The 20,838-nt window shown below is 43.3% G+C and overlaps 1 protein-coding gene across 5 annotated transcripts in view; it reads left to right on the top strand.

The window, feature by feature from the left end:
• Positions 1–20,838, top strand: part of LOC109925807 (collagen alpha-1(XXIII) chain-like) — a 170,124-nt gene that overhangs the window by 131,327 nt on the left and 17,959 nt on the right. For 3 of the 5 annotated variants that reach the window (XM_048603849.1, XM_048603851.1, XM_048603852.1), the window contains 5 exons: positions 2,028–2,081; positions 3,585–3,629; positions 4,823–4,891; positions 10,067–10,156; positions 19,931–20,011. In XM_048603849.1, coding sequence (XP_048459806.1) covers positions 2,028–2,081; positions 3,585–3,629; positions 4,823–4,891; positions 10,067–10,156; positions 19,931–20,011 — 339 coding nt within the window. The remainder of the gene's footprint in view (positions 1–2,027; positions 2,082–3,584; positions 3,630–4,822; positions 4,892–10,066; positions 10,157–19,930; positions 20,012–20,838) is intronic. The other 2 variants (XM_048603854.1, XM_048603853.1) reach the window with 2 other exon arrangements.

Genomic DNA, 20,838 nt, shown 5'->3' on the forward strand with positions numbered 1-20,838 from the left:
ACCTGACCCTATGCTCAATCAGGTCCCAACCCCCGAGAATAGCCCCTTCCCCTAGATCTAAATCTTGCTGGACCAGAAACTGAGCCGCCTGCCCAACAGCTTAGATTCTCTGAAATTCCTGATTTCTTATCCTGTTCTCAAAACTGGCACGGCTTTCCGTCCGGAGTATTACAAGGCCAGCAGAACCATGCTTGGGGCAAAGTCCCAGTGTTTAACATGCTAACTCCAGCCTTGGTTGCATGACTACTTTGTTCTGTAAGTAATTCAAATCAATTAATTTCCAGTAGCTAGAATAAAGTCCAGCAACCTCCCAAATGTTTCAACAATTAAATTTAATTAGCAAAGTAGGCAGATTTATTCAATTTGAGGACACCCTTTCTGTTTTATTCCTGTGGATATTTGACAGCCTTGGACAATTGTGAATGATACATCATGGTTTTCTTTTGTTGAAAATCAAAGAGGATGAAAAGTGCAAAGTAAATTTGCCCAGAAAAAAATCACAGATTTTTAAAAATGTTGATACAGTAGGTCAGGATCATTTAATCAGCTGGATTTTATTATTAATGACTTTAACAATAAGAGAAAATTTTTTTTTACCCTTTCCTTACCCATTTTTGGAAGGGTCAAGATTTTCAGAGCAGCACCATACATTGTTGAATATCATACAACTGCTTTTTCCTGACATTAGACCAATTTAAATTGATGTATTTTTTCCTTGACACTAACAAAGACTAGAGAATACATAGCTTGCTGATTAACCAATTCTGCAGAACTTATCAGTCATCACCCAAAGTAAAGCAAATTAAGGCTCAAAATACACAGGGCATGAGGGTATATGGCAAGCAAATGAATCCAATTCCAGAATCACCTGGGAAAATTCATTCATGTGGTGACCATTCAGAGGAAAGACACCCTCAAGGATAGGAAGAATTAGTGAAGGGCTACTCCTCCAATCAGTGGTGAGCTCTCTCCCACACTTGTTGCTGACACGTTATTGGTGAGTGGGAAAGAATCAGCCTCTGATTGGATGAGCAGGGTGAGTGGTAGTAGTCAGCAAGTCCAGAGGAGGCAGGAGTGGGAATGGGAAGCATGTCCCCAGGGTAGAGGAGCAAAACTGATGACCAAAATCAGTGAGACTGAGGGCAAAGGCTGTGGATCAAGGCAGTTGGAGACGGATGTGATGTGCTGCTGCAAAATAGGAGAGTGAACCCTTGGTGGGAGGCAGCAAGGGGATGCAGAGGGGGAGTGAGAAGATAAAAAAAGAAGAGGGGTTTCAAAGGAGGTGCAAGGGGCTACGGAAACAGACTTTACAGAACAAGAAACAGGTCAATATTTTCTTGCAAATTAATGTGGAGTCTTTAGATTGAAGAATTTAAGATTAAAGTATATATGGGGGAAATGTAGTAGGCGAAATGGACACTGTCAATTCTGTGATATTGACAAGTTTATTTCATAAAGATTCATATTAGTGTTATCCCATTTCAAATTTCTTATAATGTTGTGAATTCATTGAGGTACAATAGCTATGTTAGAAACAAAGGGTCAATTATGTGTAGAAATGTCAGGTTTTTTTCAAAAAGTACTTGTTGCTATTCTATGCCTGTTTTATGTTTCAGTTTTAATACATGGTTTCTGAATAAAAAAATTGCAGTTTGTGTTGTGGCTCTAAGTTTCACAGGCTAAGAAGATTATCAGGGTATTGACAAATTTGATCATCTCTGCTTCTTTGTGAGTGCAAATTCCCCCTGTATCAATGCAAATATAGGAGAAATTGTTACTGGGTGACTGCATCATGAAAATAAAGGTAGTGAGACCGAAAAAGGATTGTGAAAACTAAAAATCAGCCCTCAGAAATCAAAAAGTAACCTTTGACAAATCTCTGAGCACTTGAAAAATATTGAGCCCCGATACGAATGCTCAATACGAACATCTAACTGCTATTGAGAAATGATGGAAACAGTCTGTTTTGATGGTGTGTTTGTTTGCTAAGTAGTTTGTGATTGGTATTTGCATGTTCTTTTATCCAGGGAGAAAAAGGTATTGCAGGTCCTCCAGGATTACGGGGGTCAATGGGATTAAAGGTAAAATATAAATTTATTGTGTTTTCTTAACACACAGATCTGGGATAGAGCTGGATTGAATGCTCTTCTGCCAGTGAGTCTCAAAGTAGGGGTGTTGTTGACCTTCCAATTATCTACCTGCCTATGGTCTATCAGCAACTTTACAGCGAGCAAAAGAGGCATGAGGTGACCCAGCCACCCTTGGGGCCATTTAGGCATAACAGCAGTCAGGGGCCTTCTCTTGGCCTTGCCTCTATTTTGACTGTGGTGTGGTGTTGTGGGGAGGGAGAAGGAGGGGAAAGAGGACCCACATCAGCCTGAAGCCCAACAGCTTAAGCTGCCTATTGCGAGGTCAAGCAAGAAGGAATCCACCTTTCTGTAGCAACTCCCAGCTCATTCCTCCCTACCCCCAGCTCATCTCTGTCTGTAACCCTTTCCCAGGCCTCTGACACTGTGAGGATTAGAGATTGGCCAGCAGATCTCTAAACTGGGACTTCTTCCTGAGACCAGGTGGGGGCAGTAGAGAGCAAAAGTCTCTCTTTGAAGCAGTTATCCAAATGTTTATAATAAAAAGGTTAAAATATTATCCATATTATCCTGAAGAATAAATTAATATAACATAACTAATTAAATTGGATGGTATTTGATAATTATCAGGAGGTATGACCCCAATTAATATTTTTCATATCAGTCTACTTTCAAGGAATTTACTTCATTCACAAAGAAATGCAGAGATGTCACTGACTCTGTGCTTCAGACAGACTGCAATGTCAAATGTGATGGGCAGAACTTTTACGAAAAACTCTAAAACAACCAGCATCATTCCTCCAAACTTCAGCTATGTTGCTTATAATCAGAAGTAAAAACAAGAGATGAATCAACATTTTCTGAACTTCCTATCCTACAGCAAGACATTTCATCTCAATCATTCCTGATGTGCACGGGCTCCTCTCTTCAAAGTTTTTGTCCTTATCTATTATTATGGCTTTTCTCTACCCTGCCTTTGTAACTGCTTCCAGAACAAAGTCGCAGCTTGTATTCTCCACATCCCCAAACACAGCTTACCAAAAGTAAAGGGACCTTTAGTCATTGTATACCACCTTTCTGGAGACCATAGCTCCTCAATCACACTTCTGAGTTGCCCAGATTTCTACTCTGTATCCTAAGCAATACACCCAGAAACGGTTTGTTATGTTAAAGGGGCTGTAGGAATGAATCTGATTGTTGCTACTGGGAAAACCCAGTAAAGATGTTTCTCAAAGACCAAAGCTGCCAAAGAAATTAATTTAGAACATTATTTATATTTACTGACAAAATATTTTTACTGCTGTAGTTTATATTTCTGCAACACTTACAAATCAAGGGATGCTAACATTTTGGGCCCTAAAGGCTGGCACATAATTTGATTGTCAGAATAACATGCAGATTTAAATGCTAAAACACAATGTTGCATTTAATTATGGTTGCACTGAATTTATTCAGTGGTCGGCAGATTTTTACCAGATGTCATGGAATTCATTTTAGGGTGAACCTGGCGAGAAGGGTGAAAAGGGACGCCCAGGACTGAATGTAAGTACTTTATGAATTTTGTTAAGTTCTGTAGTGACCGGAAGCGTCTGCCTGTCTAAAGATGGTGCTGCAGCATGTAAAATAAAGTCCCCTGTATGTCAAAATAAAATGTGTTTATTTTGTTTTGAAGTTGACCCCTCTTTTTGGCAACACCCCTCTCCTCCCTCCAGGTAGATTCCCATGCACTAGCCCTCCTCTCTCACTCCCCTCCTTCCCACAGACTTTCCATCACTTGCAGATGAAAAGGAGGCTAGGTCTCAATATATTTCCAAATGTAGCTCTCACTGTCCTCAGATGGCCAACATCCCCAATCTTCCTTTGTTTCTCAACTAAATTGCAAACATAGATGATGTGCTCAAGTCTCTGTTGTGGGAATAGACCACACATTCTTCAGATTCAGTGATGGAGTTCTATAACTGAGCCAAGACCAGCATTAGTCTAAATTGCAAATGTCATGAGTAATTCACATATGGTCTACATTCCAAAATGTGCGTTTTAGAGAAAATGTCACTGAAATTTCAGGGAAGAAAATTGTAAGCATAGACTGGTACAGAATGGAAACAGGCCATTTGGCACATCATGCCTGTGCTGGCTGTGACTGTCCAAATAGCTCCAGTCTACTGAACTTTCTCATAATTTTGTACCTTTTTTCCTCTGAAGTATTTGTCCAGTTTCTTTCCAGGCATTATCATTGAATCTACACCACTACCTTCAGACAACGGCTCAAATATTTCTTTCTACAACAAATACTCTTTGAGGTTAATATTAATCCTGAAGTGCAGCAGAGTTGAGTTAGTAAAATCACAAGCCAGCCTCCCTGCCAAAGCATGTAAAACACAATGAGGCGTTTGATACCTGTGCCATGAAAGCTGGTCTTGCATGATCAACTGTTGGCATTCCAGGCGCTTCACAGATAACACACACAGCTTTTTTTTTTAGCCACTTTAACTGGCGTCAGCAGTCACTGAAAAGTTTCTGATTTTGTTTTTTGTGTTCTGGGTATATTCCTTGAGTGAAGGAAGGTGAGAGGCCACCAGGTGCAGTGAGAGAAGCATCGGATGAACACTATATCTTGAGTGCACCAGGAATTTAGAAGCTACCTTGTCCATGTTTGTGCTGAAAGTCTTTTGAACTGAATTTCTCATGCTGTTGAACTAGTGCTTTCTCCATATTTATTATCAACTTGTATGAAGGGTCAAAAAGGTGAACAAGGAACAACGGAGATAATAGACTACGATGGAAAAATCCAAGAGGCTCTACAGGTAGTGTTTTCACAGTAAATATGAATCAGAATGTGTGAAATTGAAAGGACATACAAACGTAGGAGTAAACCATTCACCACTCTTGCTGACTCCACCATTTAACATGATCATGGCTGATCTGCTTGTGACCCAACTCCACATTCTCATCTACCATTGAAAACTACTAACCCCCTGATTGTCAAATATCTGTTTACTTCTACTTTAAATATACCTAATGATCAGGCTTCCATCACTCTCTTGGAAAAAGAGTACCAAGGATTCGCAACCTTCTCATTCCAGACTGAAATGGAAGATCCCTGACCATTAAAATATGTGCCATCGTTCTAGGTCTCTCCCACAAGGAGAAACATCCTTGCAACAACCATCTATCAGGTCTCCTCGGGATCTTTTATGTCTCAATAAGATCATCTTTCTTCTAAACTCTTATGGAAAGAGCTTAGTCTATTCAACCTTTCCTCATAAGATAATCCCCTAACCAGGTATCAGTCACATGTACCTTCTCTGAACTGCCTCTAATACATTTACATCCTTACTTAAATAAGCAGACCAATACTGTATGCAGTACTGCAGATGTGGCCTCGCCAATCTCCTTATCACTTAAGCAAAATATTCCTACTATTATATTCTTTTCCACTTGGAATAATTGACAACATTTCATTTGCCTTCCTAATCATTTACTGTACTACATGCTAACTTTTTAGGATTCATATTGTGCCAAGACACTCAGATCATTCTGAACCTCAGAGTTCTGCAATCACTCTCTCCTTAAATAATACACTTTCATGTTTTCTCACATGTTCCATTTGCCAAATTTTTGCCTAATGAATTGACCTCACTACATCCCTATGTAGCCTCCTTATGGTCATCTTCATAACTTCCTTTCCTACCTATCTATGTATTATTAGCAGCCATATATTCATTCCCTTCATCCAAGTCACTGATATAAATTGTAAATAATTGCAACCCCTGCACTGATCTCAGTGGCATATCACTCATCACATCCTGCCAACCCAAAAATGACGCATTTTACTCACCCTCTGGTTCCCATTAGCCAACCACTCTTCTAACCAACCTAATATGTTACCCGTTATGCTGTGAGTTCTTTTTTTTTTGTAGTAAGCCTTGATATTGCCCTCTCAAATGCCTTCTAAAAATCTAAGTACATTCACCAATTCCCCAAGTGTCTAGACCCGAAACGTCAACTTTCCTGCTCCTCTGATGCTGCTTGGCCTGCTGTGTTCATCCAGCTCTACACCTTGTTATCTCCGATTCTCCAGAATCGGCAGTTCCTACTACCCCTTTCTCCATGTTGCTTGTTACTTCCTTAAAAAAACTCCAAAAATTAGTAAGATATGATTTCCCTTTCACAAAGCCATGTTGAATCTACTTGACTGGAGGAAGAGTTTCTAGGTGCCCTGCTGTAATCTTCCCAGTAATAGATCAAAGCATTTTCTCTATGAAAGATGTTAGCTTAACAGTTTTTGCTTTCTGTCTCCATCCTTTCCTGAATAGAGGAGTCACATTCATCGCTTTTCACTCTGGGACCTTTCCAGGATTCATGGAAGTTTGGAATTAAAACCAATGCACCTATCATCTTAGCAATCCCTTCTTTTAACACTGAGGATAAAATCTATCAGGGCCAGGGAACTTGTCAGGTTTTAGTTCTAATAATTTTCTCAGAACCATTTCCACGATGATCTTTCCCCTTCTGATTCACAATTGTTTCTGGGATGTTATTTGCATCCTCTACAGTGAAGACAGACATAAAATATGTGTTCAATTCATCTGTCATTCCCCTACTTTCCATTATTAATTCCCAAATTTACTTTTTTAAAATACCTGTGGAAGCATTTAGTATGGTTTTATATTTCTAACTAGCTTTGTCTCCTACTCAAATTTGCCCTTCCTTGTTAACCTTTTAATCATTCTTTTCTGTTCTTTATCTTGTGACCTGTCATTCTTCTTTGCAGAATTATACCTCTTTTCTTTAAATTTGATGCTTATTTTAACTTCTTCATTTAGCTATGGATGGTGTATCCTCTCTTAAAATCTTCCTTTCACATTGGAATGTATCTTTAAGTGTTCTGAAATATTTCCATAAATGTCTGCCATTGTATCTCCAATGACGTATGCCTTAATATAGTTTTCCAAATCACTTTAGCTAGCTCTGAATTCATGTCAGATATCCTGAATCTCGGAACCAGCCAGACAACATTATAGCCTGACTCTCACTCTTGGGTGCAGAGACCTGCATCCATACCCCTGACTATGCTAACCCCTACTACCACTATACTCCTTTTAATTCTCCCATTTGAATGGCTTGCTGTGCCACAGTGCCCTTGTTAGTTTTCTCATCCATTTTACATCCATTGCTTTTATCTATTACAGACTACAGGAACCACAAAAATGTTCTGCAACTGCAAAGACTGAGGCTCCTCCATCTCCTGGTTCTCCATACCCATTTCACTCACAGTCACACCCTCTTATCCCAACAAGATCAGAAGGTGCTTTCCTAAAGCATATGCCTCCTGGAATAAAAAAAGTGTCCAGATAATTTTCCTTTGGTCTGTTGCATCAGAGTGCCTGTAGCTCAGTCTACAGCTCATAAACTCTGAGCTCAGACGCCTTGAGCTACATTCACCTCGTGCCGATGCTTGCCCTTGATCATACTGCTATCCAGGAACTCCCACATTTTGTAGTTGCAACACATCACCTGCCCTGCCATCTTTTATTGTCTGTATTCATTGTATTAATTTATTTATAATTAATAAATGCTACGACTCCCTAAGATGACACAAAAATAATAACAAAATCTTTTGCTTTATATGTCAAATTGAAATAAGGATTGAAAACTTTTTATACTAATATATTCAAAATATTTTATTGACTTCCAAGATTTTTCTAATGACAATCTAAGCATGTAATAGTGACAGCTTTATTATTGCAATCTCTATTCAGTTCTACCAAAGGTATCTGCCGTCGTGCTCCAGGGTGAGAGTGCTACTTAGAAAACTGAGGTCATTTTAAAATAGATGCATTTTTAATCTTTTTATCCAGCTTCTCCTTTGATTTGACCCACTGTGCAAACATCACAACTAAAATCAAATTGTATATTGTGATTCAGATCAGAATACTTTCTTGTGTTGTCTTCCTCTAATACTAGAACAGTCTTTTTTTTAAGTACACATGTCTCAACGAAACTGGTTCAAGTTATAAAACTGTAAAATTTCAAGCATTTGCAAAATCATTTACAAAGTTGCAGCCCAGCAGCAGTATACATTGGAAATTCAGAAACAACTTAGTTTGAACTAATTAGCATGAAATAATTTGCTGTAATTGGCCAATCCTCAGATATCCATGGTGGGTGTGGTTCAGCAAATACACAGTATCTGGTTGGAAAAATCCTTGTGCTGTTTGACAGGAACTATTCAATGAATTTGATGATATACTTTGATGTTAAAGCTCTTACTGTCTCCTTTAAATAAACACCAATACATGAATGTGAATGTCATATTCATCTACTTATCTTAAACATTTATCAGGGTCCTTAACTATCCCATCCACAAACCTTACTTTCTGTTGTGATTTTTGATTGCATTTTTGCAGCAACCTTTCCAAAGAAGTAAAGTCAAATAGATAGAGAAACAAAGTCTTTGTTCATCCAATGGCATTTATTTTAATGATTGCAATGAACTTTTAAAATAAACTGATTATTTAATTATCAGTTATCATCTGTATTATTAGTTTAAAAAATATAAAGTTTTATTAATTGTTGGCCCTAGAGACCAGAATTTAACATGAGTGAGGGGAGCCCCATCGACTGGTTGGAGAACTGGTGGAGGTTCTGCATTGTGTTTCTCTCGGAGGCTAATGATGCTAATCTAAGATGATTAAGTTTTTGTCTGTTCAGCATTGGGTCTCCTGTCAGAATGAGCCTCCAGTAAGGAGAGAGGTTTCGCCCCGAGAGTTGCCAGCTACTCCAATACCAGCTCCAGAAACACTACTACAATGTGTAGCCTTCAGCAGACATCACTGATGGATTTCTTTCAGAGTGTGGTTGGAATGGTGGTTGCAGGGACAGAGTGTTAGGGTCAGAAAAAGGGGATGGTTTCCTATGGAGCACACACCTTCCCAATGCTGAGTCCCTCAATCAGACACAAAATGCCTATGAATGAGAACCCCTACTCATTAGGTTGCTGGCAAAGCTGATTGGTTGAATGCCAGCGTTGGTGGGATGCTGACCTTAAGCAGTCCTTCAGTGGTTCCTGAAGGGCCTCGGCTGGCATCCAGACAAGAAAGCTGCCTACGAGCCTTCCCAGCTGAAAAGTTACAAAAACGTTGAACAATTTTGTCTAATGTCAAGGTCAAGGACCATCCAATGGATAATGAGTAGGTCATTTGTTTTCTAATTGCTGCAAGAAAGTGTCAGACAAGAAGGCTGGGAGACGGGTCATAAATGTGGGAACAGGGCAGTTGAAACATGAGGAATAAGTCCAACTAGAGTTGGCACCATTAGTGCATAGACGCACCATCAGCTGACCATTCTAGATGTGCCAGTTTGGTAAAAATGTCCCAGAACATTTGAAATGTGATAACTACACTTCCTCTACACATCAGAATTTTTATAAATATATCTTTGGAACAGGTGACCTGCTTCACTTACTGAAACAGTGCAGTAAAAGTGGCCTGCACATCCAACAGTCATCATGCACTGTAGCAAAGCAATGGATGTATGGTAGATGGAAGTGCCATGTCTTTGCAGGGGGACAATGATTGGCCATCGGGAGTGTTTAGAGGTCATGAGGTGGACTGGATGGAGCAGTGTGTGGAGGTGAGATCTGCAGGGCTTTTTTTTTGTAAAGCTGGGACAAAGACCCTAGCACTGAGGTCGGACTTTACAACAGCCCGCCACTTCATCCACTGATGCCCATGGCTGCATATGACCTTTCTCTGGATTAGCTGGCACCTTACCTACCCCCACCCTGTCAATTAAGTTCCTACTTCCCAAGAGGGCACACAAACATGGGAATTTTCCTGACTTGCTCTACCCTCAAGGATGAAAATCCAGCTCAATACTTTTAATATTCATATGCTTTAACAGTGAGGCTGTTTATTTTTAAGCCTCCAATTGAAGTGTTGTGTTCTCTGAAGTGTCAGTGTTTCTCATATTTTTAGGGTTTAATTGGGCCTAAAGGAGAATCCGGAGTCCCAGGAATTCCAGGACAGAAAGGTGAAAAAGGAGAAATCGGTTTCTCTGGTCCACCTGTAAGTGTCTATCTAAAACCTCTCATTTCTTAAAGATGATAGTATATTCTGATAAGTAAATAACAATAAAAAAAGGCTATGAAGACATCCAGTGAAGCATACAATTTGGCAATAACTCCAGCTCTAATAGTTTTTTGTCCGCTTCTGTAAGTCCACCTTTTCTTCTCCTATCTCAAATATACTGAGCCTTAAGGAGCATCATTCCTAACTTCACTACAAATCAGGTTGTCTGGTTACCACTTCATTGTTTTTTGTGGGGCCTTGTTTCATCCAAACTGTATGCTGCATCTCCTACTGTACAACAGTGACTGTACTTCAGAAGTACATTTGGAGTAAAGCAGCTTGGAATATTCTGAAGTCAGGAAATATATAAATAGCCGTCCTTTTCTTCAGAGCCACAGCTGACTGGAGCCTTTATAACAGGGACACAATGTCAATTGCAATCACTGCAAGACTAACTATCATCACTTGTGGCTCTCTCAATCTGGTGAGAGGCAGATTTTGTCAAAGCAAAGCTACAACTACCTCTGTCTATTCCTAAACTCAACTACCTGCTTTATGATGGCAAACACACACTGATAAATTGAACAAAAGATCTTGTAACTGAGACTGGATCCTGAATCACAACCTCTATGGCAATATGACATGCTTTTGGGTGATTCAACCAGTGCTATGTCTTTGTCATAAACCATATAATTACTTCATCCTGCTCATGGAGATTATAATTTATTCTCCAAACTGCCTGACTCCATTGCAAGCTTAGAGACCGCTGTTGGGATTGCAAGACAAACACGCTTACCGGTGAAGTGGAACAAATTCCAAGCTTGTTTCAATTGCATTCACTACAGGGTTGCTTATCAGTTTATCAATCTGATACCCCCATTTGTCTACAATAAAAATGTAGCCATGAATGAGGTGAGCAATGGTAAATCAATTGAGAAAATATGGCGACATTGGAAAGTCAAGATTCTCAACAGCGACAAATAAAAAGTCAAATTTTCCACTTGAGGTTTGAACAGTGAGATGCAGAAGTCTATTTGCAAACCAACACCAAACATTGCAATGGTGCTGCCAGGTCTCTGTGCACAAGCAAAAGCACCCATCTCATGCATTGAAATTAAAAACAGAAACTGCTAGAGAAACTCAACAGGTCCGGCAGCAACCATGCGGTGAGAAACAGAGTTGATATTTCAAGATTCTTCTTTGGAACTTAAGGTAGCTAGAAAATAATGTTTTTTTTAATGCTGTTGACAAAGGAAGAGGAGGAAGAGGAACTGATGGTGGGGATGGCCAGAGTGAAAGATAAAAAGAGGGCTAATGGTAGTAAAGGAGAGATAGAAATGTAAAGTATGTGTTAATGATAGATGTGAACAGCAAAAAATAGATCCTCTCTATTGGGAGTAAAACCATGTCATCAAGAAGTGATGGTGGTGGAGGGAAAGGGGGTCTAATCAAAGTTCAGAACAGTGTTCATGTTCTGAAGTTTTTGAACTCAGTGTTAAGTCCTGAAGACAGTAAGGATTGCAGATGCTGCAAACCAGAGTCAATAGATATGAAGCTGGAAAAGCACAGCAGGTCAAACAGCATCCGAGGAGCAGGAAAGTCAACGTTTCGGGCCGAAACCCTTTGTCAGGATTGGGGAGGGGGAGGGGAGCCTAGGTGTGTTGCTAGGGGAAGGGTAGATGAGATGCTGATAGGTAGATATAGGTAGGGGGCTATTGTGATTGGTCAGTGGGAAGGGTGGAGTGGATAGGTGAGCAGGAAGATGGACAGTTTAGGTCAGGTCAGGGAGGTGAGGAGGAGGGGGTGAGCTGGACATGGAATAAAGCTGGGAGTGGAGGGATTTTGAAGCTGGTGACATCAATATTGAGGCCATTGGGCTGTAAGCTCCCAAGGCGAAATATCAGGTGTCGTTCCTCCAGTTTACGTTTGGCCTCACTCTAATAGTGGAGGAGGCCAAGGATGGACATATCACCAGGAGAGTGGAAGTGGGAATTAAAATGGATGGCAACCGGAAGGTCAGGTTGGTTGGTTGGTGCATGCAAAGCGCAGATGCTCCGTGAACCTGTCCTTGAATCTGCGTTTGGTCTCCCTGATATAGAGGAGACGATATTGGGAGCAATGGATACAATAGATAAGGTTGGATGAAGCGCAGATAAATCTCTGCCAGATTTGGAAGGATTGTTTGGGGCCTTGGACAGAGGTGAGAGGGGAGTTAAGGGCAGGTGTTGCACTTCTTGCAGTTGCAGGGAAAGGTACCGGGAGGGGTGGAGAAGTTGGTGGGGTATGTAGAGCTAACAAGGGAGTTGCAGAATGAATGGTCCCTGTGACCAACGTTGAAGACCATGTGACTGCTGACATCACTGACGACCGGGATAAATCCACTTCTGCCCACATGACCGCTCCAGCGCGCACACACTCCAGATGAAGTCTCCGCCCCCACTCCTGGTCCCAGCTCTACACTCAGCCCCAACCCCAAGCCCTGCCGGGTATTCACCACCCCCCTCATCTCCCCCTCATGGAGGCTGAATGATCAGTCCTCAGCAAAGGGCTCATTCCTCTGCACCCACATGCAAACAAATTCCGTGCACGCCATGATGTCGAGCTCTTCTTTCGCTGCATCCGCCTCGATGCCTATTTCTTTGAACGGGAATCCAACCCACCCTCTAACGATCCCTTCTCCCCTCTCCCCTCCAGCAAACTTCATCCTCCTGGATACCTCCTCCCACCCTCCTACCCTCCCTCGACTCCTTCATCTCAAACTGTTGCCATGACATCTATCACTTGGATCTCTCCACCCCTCTCACCTACTCCAACCTCTCCCCGTCGGAACGTGCAGCTCTCCGTTCCCTTTGCTCCAATCCCATCCTCACTATTAAACCTGTTGGAAAAGGGGGACATGGTGATAGTATGGCAAACTGACCTCTACATCGCTGAGGCCAGATGCCAACTCTTTGACACCTCCTCCTACCATCCCTTCGATCATGGCTCCACCTCTGATCACCAAGCCATCATCTCCCAGACCATCAACAACCTCATCACTTTGGGAGATCTCCCATCCACAGCCTCCACCCTGATAGTTCCCCAAACCCACACCACCCATTTCTATCTCCTTCTCAAAATCCATAAACCCGACTGCCCTGGTCGACCCATTGTCTCTGCCTGCTCCTGCCCCACTGAGCTCATCTCCTCCAACTTCGACTCCGTTCATTCCCCTTCGGCCCAGGAACTCCTCACCTGCATTCATGACACAACCCGTGTCCTCCACCTTTTCCAAAACTTTCAATTCCCTGGCCCCCAACACCTCATCTTCACCATGGACCTGCAGTCCCTGTACACCTGTATCCCCCATATAGAGGGACCAAAAGCCCTCCGCTTCTTCCTCTCCCGTAGGCCCAACCAGTCCCCCTCCACTGACACTCTCATTCACTTGGTCCTCACCCTCAACAACTTTTCCTCTGATTCCTCCCACTTCCTACGAACCAAAGGGGTGGCCATGGGTACCCGCATGAGCCCAAACTATGCCTGCCTGTTTGTAGGATTCATGGAACAATCCCTCTTCCACACCGGTACCATCCCTCACCTCTTTCTGCACTATATTGATGACTGTATTGATGCTGTCTCATGCTTGCATGAGGAGCTCGAGCAGTTTATCAACTTCACCAACACATTCCACCCCACCCTCAAATTCAGCTGAACCATTTCTGACACCTCCCTCCCCTTCCTGGGTTCTCCATCTCCACCTCCAGAAACCGACTCACCACTGACATCCATTTCAAGCCCCCTGACTCTCACAACTACCTCGACTACACCTCCTCTCACCCACCCTCCTGCAAAAATGCTATCCCATACTCCCAATTCGTCTGCGGTATCTGGTCCCAGGATGAGGTGTTTTACTCCAGGACATCTCAGATATCCTACTTTAGGGGCCATAATTTCCCCTCCTCTGTAATTAAGGATAACCTCAATCACATCTCCTCCATTTCCCACACTTCTGCCCTCAAACCCCCTCCCCACAACAACAATAAGGATGGAATCCCCTTAGTCCTCTCATACCAAACCCCAACCTCCAAATCCAAAGTATTATCCTCCAACTTTCCCACCACCTATTTTCAGACCCAACCGCCAAAAAGATATTTCCCTCCCCATCCCTCTCCGCTTTCCACAGGGACCATTCATTCTGCGACTCCCTCATCAGCTCTACACACCCCACCAACTTCTCCACCATACCCAGTACCTTTCTCTGTGACCGCAAGAGGTGCAACACCTGCCCCAACACCGCCCCCTCTCACTTCCATCCAAGGCCCTCAACAATCCTTCCAGATCGGGCAGAAATTCACCTGCACTTCATCGAACCTGATCTATTGTAGCCATGATAACAAGGTGTAGAGCTGGATGAACACAGCAGGCCAAGCAGCATCAGAGGAGCAGGAAGGCTGACGTTTTGGGCCTAGACCCTTCTTCAGAAATGGGGGAGGGGAAGGGGGTTCTGAAATAAATAGGGAGAGAGGGGGAGGTGGATAGAGGAGAAGATAGGTGGAGAGGAGACAGACAGGTCAAAGAGGCAGGGATGGAGCCAGTAAAGGTGAGTGTAGGTGGGGAGGTAGGGAGGAGATAGGTCAGTCCAGGGAGGACCAGACAGGTCAAGGGGGTGGGATGGGGCTAGTAGGTAGGAGGGGATAGGTGGGAGGAAGGATAGGTTAAGGAGGCGGGGACGAGCTGGGCTGGTTTTGGGATGCGATGGAGAGGGGGGAGATTTTGAAGCTTGTGAAGTCCACATTGATACCATTGGGCTGCAGGGTTCCCAAGCGGAATATGAGTTGCTGTTCCTGCAACCTTCGCGTGGCATTGTTGTGGCACTGTAGGAGGCCCAGGATGGACATGTCGTCTGCGGAATGGGAGGGGGAGTTGAAATGGCTCGCGACTGGGAGGTGCAGTTGTTTAGTGTGAACCGAGTGTAGCTGTTCTGCAAAGCGATCACCAAGCCTCCGCTTGGTTTCCCTGATGTAGAGGAGGCCACAACGGGAACAGCGGATACAGTATACCACATTAGCAGATGTGCAGGTGAACATCTGCTTGATGTGGAAAGTCTCCTTGGGGCCTGGGATGGGGGTGAGGGGGGAGGTGTAGGGGCAGGTGTAGTACTTCCTGCGGTTGCAAGGAAAAATGCCGGGTGTGGTGGGGCTAGAGAGGAGTGTGGAGCGGACAAGGGAGTCCCGGAGAGAGTGGTCCCTCCGGAAAGCAGATAAGGGTGGGGAGGAAAAAATGTCTTTGGTGGTGGGGTCGGATTGCAGATGGCGGAAGTGTTGGTGGATGATGTGTTGGATCCGGAGGTTGGTGGGGTGGTACGCGAGGACGAGGGGGATTCTGTTTTGGTTGTTATTGTGGGGAGGGGGTGTGAGGGATGAGTTGGGGGAAATGCGGGAGACACGGTCGAGGGTGTTCTCGAACACTGACGGGGGGAAGTTGCGGTCCTTGAAAAACGAGGACATCTGAGATGTTCGGGAGTAGAATGCCTCATCCTGGGAGCAGATGCGGCGGAGGCGAAGGAATTGGGAATAGGGGATGGCATTTTTGCAGGAAGGTGGGTGGGAGGAGGAGTATTCTAGGTAGCTGTGGGAGTCGGTGGGCTTGAAATGGATATCGGTTTCTAGGTGGTTGCCAGAGATGGAAACAGAGAGGTCCAGGAAGGAGAGAGAGGTATCAGAGATGGTCCAGGTGAACTTAAGGTTGGGGTGGAAGGTGTTGGTGAAGTGGATGAACTGTTCGAGCTCCTCGTGGGAGCACGAGGCAGCGCCGATACAGTCATCAATGTAACGGAGGAAGAGATGGGGTTTGGGGCCAGTGTAACTACGGATTGTATCCTCTATATCGGGGAGACCAAATGCAGATTCGGGGACCAGTTTGTGGAGGATCTGCACTCTGCACACACCAACCAACCTGATCTTCCGGTTTTCATCCATTTTAATTCCCCCTCCCACTCCCCTGGTGACATGTCCATCCTTGGTCTCCTCCGCTGTCAGAGTGAGGCCAAATGTAAACTGGAAGAACGACATCTGATATTTCGCCTTGGGAGCTTACAGCCCAATGGCCTCAATATTGACTTCACCAGCTTCAAAATCCCTCCACTCCCAGCTTTATGCCATGTTCAGCCCTCCGCCTACTCCTCGTCTCCATGACCTGACCTGTCCATCTTCCTACTCACCTATCCGCTCCACCCTTCCCACTGACCAATCACAATAACCCCCTACCTACATCTACCTATCACCCACCCCACCTAAGTTTATCTCCCTCCCTCTATTTACTTCTGGGCTCCCCTCCCCAGCCCTGACAAAGGGTTTCAGCTCGAAACGTTGACTTTCCTGCTCCTTGGATGCTATCTGACCTGCTGTGCTTTTCCAGCTTCACATTTGTTGACTTTAAGTGCTGAAGGCTGTAAACTGTGTAAGTAGAAAATGAGGTGCTGTTCTCCAGCTTGCATTAGGTTTCTCTGCAGCGTTATGAAAGGATGGACATGCACGAGAGAAAGGTGGTTTACTGAAATGGCAAGCAGCTGTAAGGTTAAAGTTCATTCTTGTGGACAGAATGGAGGTGTTCGGCAAAACAGTCACCTAGTCCAAATTTAGTCTCATCAATGCAAAGGAAACCAAATTGTGAACAGTAGACCATATTGAAAGAAATACAAGTAAATCACTGCTTCACCTGTGTCTAGGAAAATGAGGAAGGAGGAGGTAAAAGGGCAAGTGTTACCCTATGATTGCATGGGAAGGGAGGATTTGTTTGGGGATGGCTCCTGCTGGAGGCAGTGGAAATGGCAGGTGATGATCTTTTTGACGTGAAGACTGGTGAGGTGGGAAGCAAGGACTAGAGTAAATCCTATCTTTGTTCTGGGAAGGAAGGGAAGGTTGGGAATAGAGCTAGACTTGGCTGAGGGCTCTGTCAACCGTGGTGGTGGGAGAATGCTAGTTCAGCAAAAGGAACACATGTCAGAGCAGCCCTGTGGAAGGTGGCATCGTCACAACAGATGTGATGGAGACTGAGAAAGAGAGAATTTAATGAAGTCCTTGCAAGGAAGCAGAGTGTGAGGGAGTGTAGTTAAGGTAACTCTGGGTTTGTAAATGATATTGGTAGAGACCTTATCCCCAGAGAAGACAAGGAAAGCAAGAGAAAAGTCAGGGATGGAATCATCACTCATCATCAAAGAAGGTGAGGGAGGAGTGATGATGAGAAGTGAAATTGATGCAGCAGAGCAGGGTGTATCTCTCAGCTCCTCACTAACTCTCTTTCTACCTGCTTGGATGCTCACAGCACTTCTCCTTGTCTTTTTGCACTTTACTGCCTCATTCAGAACTTCACTTTCACCACCAACCTGGCTGTGATGAGGGGGGTCAGTGTGTAACTATGTTTTGCATAACTAAGCCGTGTGCCTAGAGTTCAAGTGGTAAAGGGGAAATGAGCAATGTTCCATCTGCGACCTCAAAGTCACCAGGAGGCTCCATGCATTGTGGCAATGCATTTCTTCCACTTGGAATCCACTGCTGCACATCTGAATCAGGGCAACAATGTGCAAAAGGCGCATGTAGAGGCATCACATTGGCCTTCTTGTTAGGCCCAATGTCTGAGGACACTGTTCAAATGGCATTTGTGTTTGCTGTGACTGCTGAATGATCCCAAAACTGAGGGGCTGCCTTGTTTCTGATATTGCCCACGCAGGCTTATTGGAACTATCCCCAGTGGACCTTAGATGACCACAAAACAGGAAGAAAAATTAGAGGAAACACTGGAGATGAGCAGTTAAATAAGCCAGTTGGGTGGGAATGTGGGGAAGATCACTCCAATGGGGCTGACATGGAAGACAAGGCAGAAACAATCATGTAGGTTTGAGGGTTCACCCAGACCGAGAGGCTGATCCTGCAACTCTCTCCACAAAGCACGACTTGTGTTTCCTTCCAACTTCATCCAATTCAGAAATAAAAAGTGGTTGTTGAGGGGTGGAGTAGGTGTTTTCTTTCCCTGAGGGACCAGGCTTTACTTTTGTGTGATATGAGGTCCTTCAAGGGGCATTAGCATAAAACAGGCACTCCCACAGTACAGGTTAAAAGCATGTGTTAATGCATAATTGTGCACATGGACTTGAATCTTTTTTAAGCTTTTCCGCTTTTCCTGTTGTTTAATAAAAATAAGATTACAAAATGATAGAAATCTTCACAACATCTGATACTCCCTCATTCAATTATGACAAAGTTTAGGGTTAATATGGGTACTCTGAGAAGGATAACTATTGCTCAGCTAGAGTTGGAACATCATGTACCACTAAGCACGACTAGCTTCTACCTTCACTCATGTAGGTGCAACTAAAATGAATTCACTCACGTTGCAAAGGATGAAAACTGAACATTTATTTATAAATGTGATACTGTATTTACAATCAAATTTCACTAATGCCACCAGTGTGGCCTCACAAGTTTTTATTTTTCCGTTCCTCTTTGTCGAGGTGCAGTCCTGGGGTTTTTTGCTGGGTTGGAGAGAGCCTGTCCTGTAGTGGAGCCTGTTGGCTCAGAGTTTTGTTTGGATAACCCTAAGGTGTTTGTGGCTATCAGGCACCTAACTTACTGTGTGTCCTGCCCAGATGTATGTTCACCCTCCTCAGCCTGAACTTCTGCAGGGTTGAGGTTGACAGTTGTGTGTGGAGTGAGTGTGTTGGATCTGGGTCTCCATAGTCACTGCTAACCCAACCATGGATGCAGCAAAGTGTTTGCTTGTCGGAGGTAAGACAGTGCAGATAATGTTAGTGGACTCCTCTAACCTTGGATTCAGTTTTCTGAGTGCCTCTGACAACCTGCCTTCTGCTCCTGTACCTGCTTGTGCAGTTGAATTAATTTCTCGACGGCCAACACCATAGAGTCTTCCCCTGCCTGTGACTGAACACGTTTTGTAAAGTCTTTACACACCATAATATTTTGCGCTAGATGCTTACTTAAAGTTGCACTTTGGACTCCCAAAGACAATTGTTGTGTCCAATGTGGAGATGGTGAACATGGTAAAGTTTCTGTCCCTGATTCTATCCAACTACCATTACTACAAAATCCAAGTGAATGGTCATAGGGCTGGGAATTTGACTGAGCTTCAATGTTTAAATAACCTATGAGCACACACATGAATGGGACCAACTGGATGAAGTACCAAAGTACCAAAGTATGAGTCAGCAACTACAGGAGAGAAGAGCAAGCATTTAAAGGAATATTACATTTTATAGCATTAAATCCAGGAGTATGCTGTGTAATTTATTCTTTTCTAACTTAATGGAATTATTGCATATTTATATAAATGTGTTCTGAAATTATAGAAACGGGAAGACTCAACACAACAATTGCTTGGAGGACAGGGCATAATTTGCAATAGGATCCACCAGATTTCTGTCAATCTAATCTTTGTTTAACTTCCTTTGAGACCCAATACTCTGCCACATCTGGTGGTGTCCAGGGAATTGCTGAGCTAATTGCATCCTCAGTAAGCATGGTAGAACTCCTGTTGTCTGAAATTAGCATCAGTTCTGTAATGGGTCAACCAAAGACTTATCGGAGCACTTTTTCATGGTTTTGCCTTTCACCCTTTAAATGAGCTTTGGATCTACCATGGGAGCAGCATGGCGCTGTTCAGTTTATATCTCCAAAGTGGGCAAACCATACAACTATGCCAGTGGTGAGGCTTCTAGAATTTCAAAATCATGGCATCTGTGATAAATCATTAGAACTAATTCTGCTTTATCCTTAGGGTGAACCAGGATTGAATGGCAGTAAAGGTGAAAAGGGTGATGGCAGTAGAAAAGGTGATAGAGGTTTACCTGGCATACAGGTATGTGAACAAATGCCATGTCTTTAATCAAAGTAAAACACAGAGTTTTATCTGACTGTAGCTTCACCAATTGTAATTTTCGATTCAGCATTTTCAATGAAGAGGTTAGATGTAGAAAATAACTGATTTGCTGCTGAAATATCAGCAAGTTAGATTCTCATGGACAGATGAGTTGGGGGCATGTGGGAAGTTAAAATTGTAACAGTTCCATAAACCAACTGCAATGTAAGCACCTCTGGATCTAATGGAGGTATATTTTGCTGCGTGCAAGCCTGCTGACTGGACAAGGTTCGATAACTATGTTACGCTATTGAAGGAAGTGAGAGTGGAAAATGCAGGAGCACTAGCTATAATATTTCAGACTTCCCTTGACTCACAGGAGCTGCCACACAACTGGAGAATTCCAAATAACATGCCCGTCTTCAAATCCCAGCACTTATAGACCAATCAGTTTAACTTCAGTGATGGGGAAAGCTTCGAAAAATAATTATTGGGGATAGAAATGGTAGTCACGTGAGAAAGGCGACTAATGGGAATTGTGTTTAACTGATTTGTTGTAGATTTTTGAAGAGGTAACAGGCTGCATAAGGTTGACGCTGTTGATGCAGTGTACACAGACTTCCAGAGGACATTTGACACAGTTCCATACAGCAGACTTGTGAGAAAAGTTATGACTCATGAAATAAAAGGGATGGTAGCAACTGAATCCAAAATTAGCTGACTAATCGGAAACCGGCAATAATGGTCAGTGGATATTTTTCAGGCTGGAGGAAGGTTTGGAATGGAATTTATTTGAATAAAAGCAAAATACTGTGGAAGCTAGAATT

Source organism: Rhincodon typus, chromosome 12 (genome assembly GCF_021869965.1).
Source record: "Rhincodon typus isolate 14 chromosome 12, sRhiTyp1.1, whole genome shotgun sequence".
In the NCBI taxonomy this organism is placed as follows: domain Eukaryota; kingdom Metazoa; phylum Chordata; class Chondrichthyes; order Orectolobiformes; family Rhincodontidae; genus Rhincodon; species Rhincodon typus.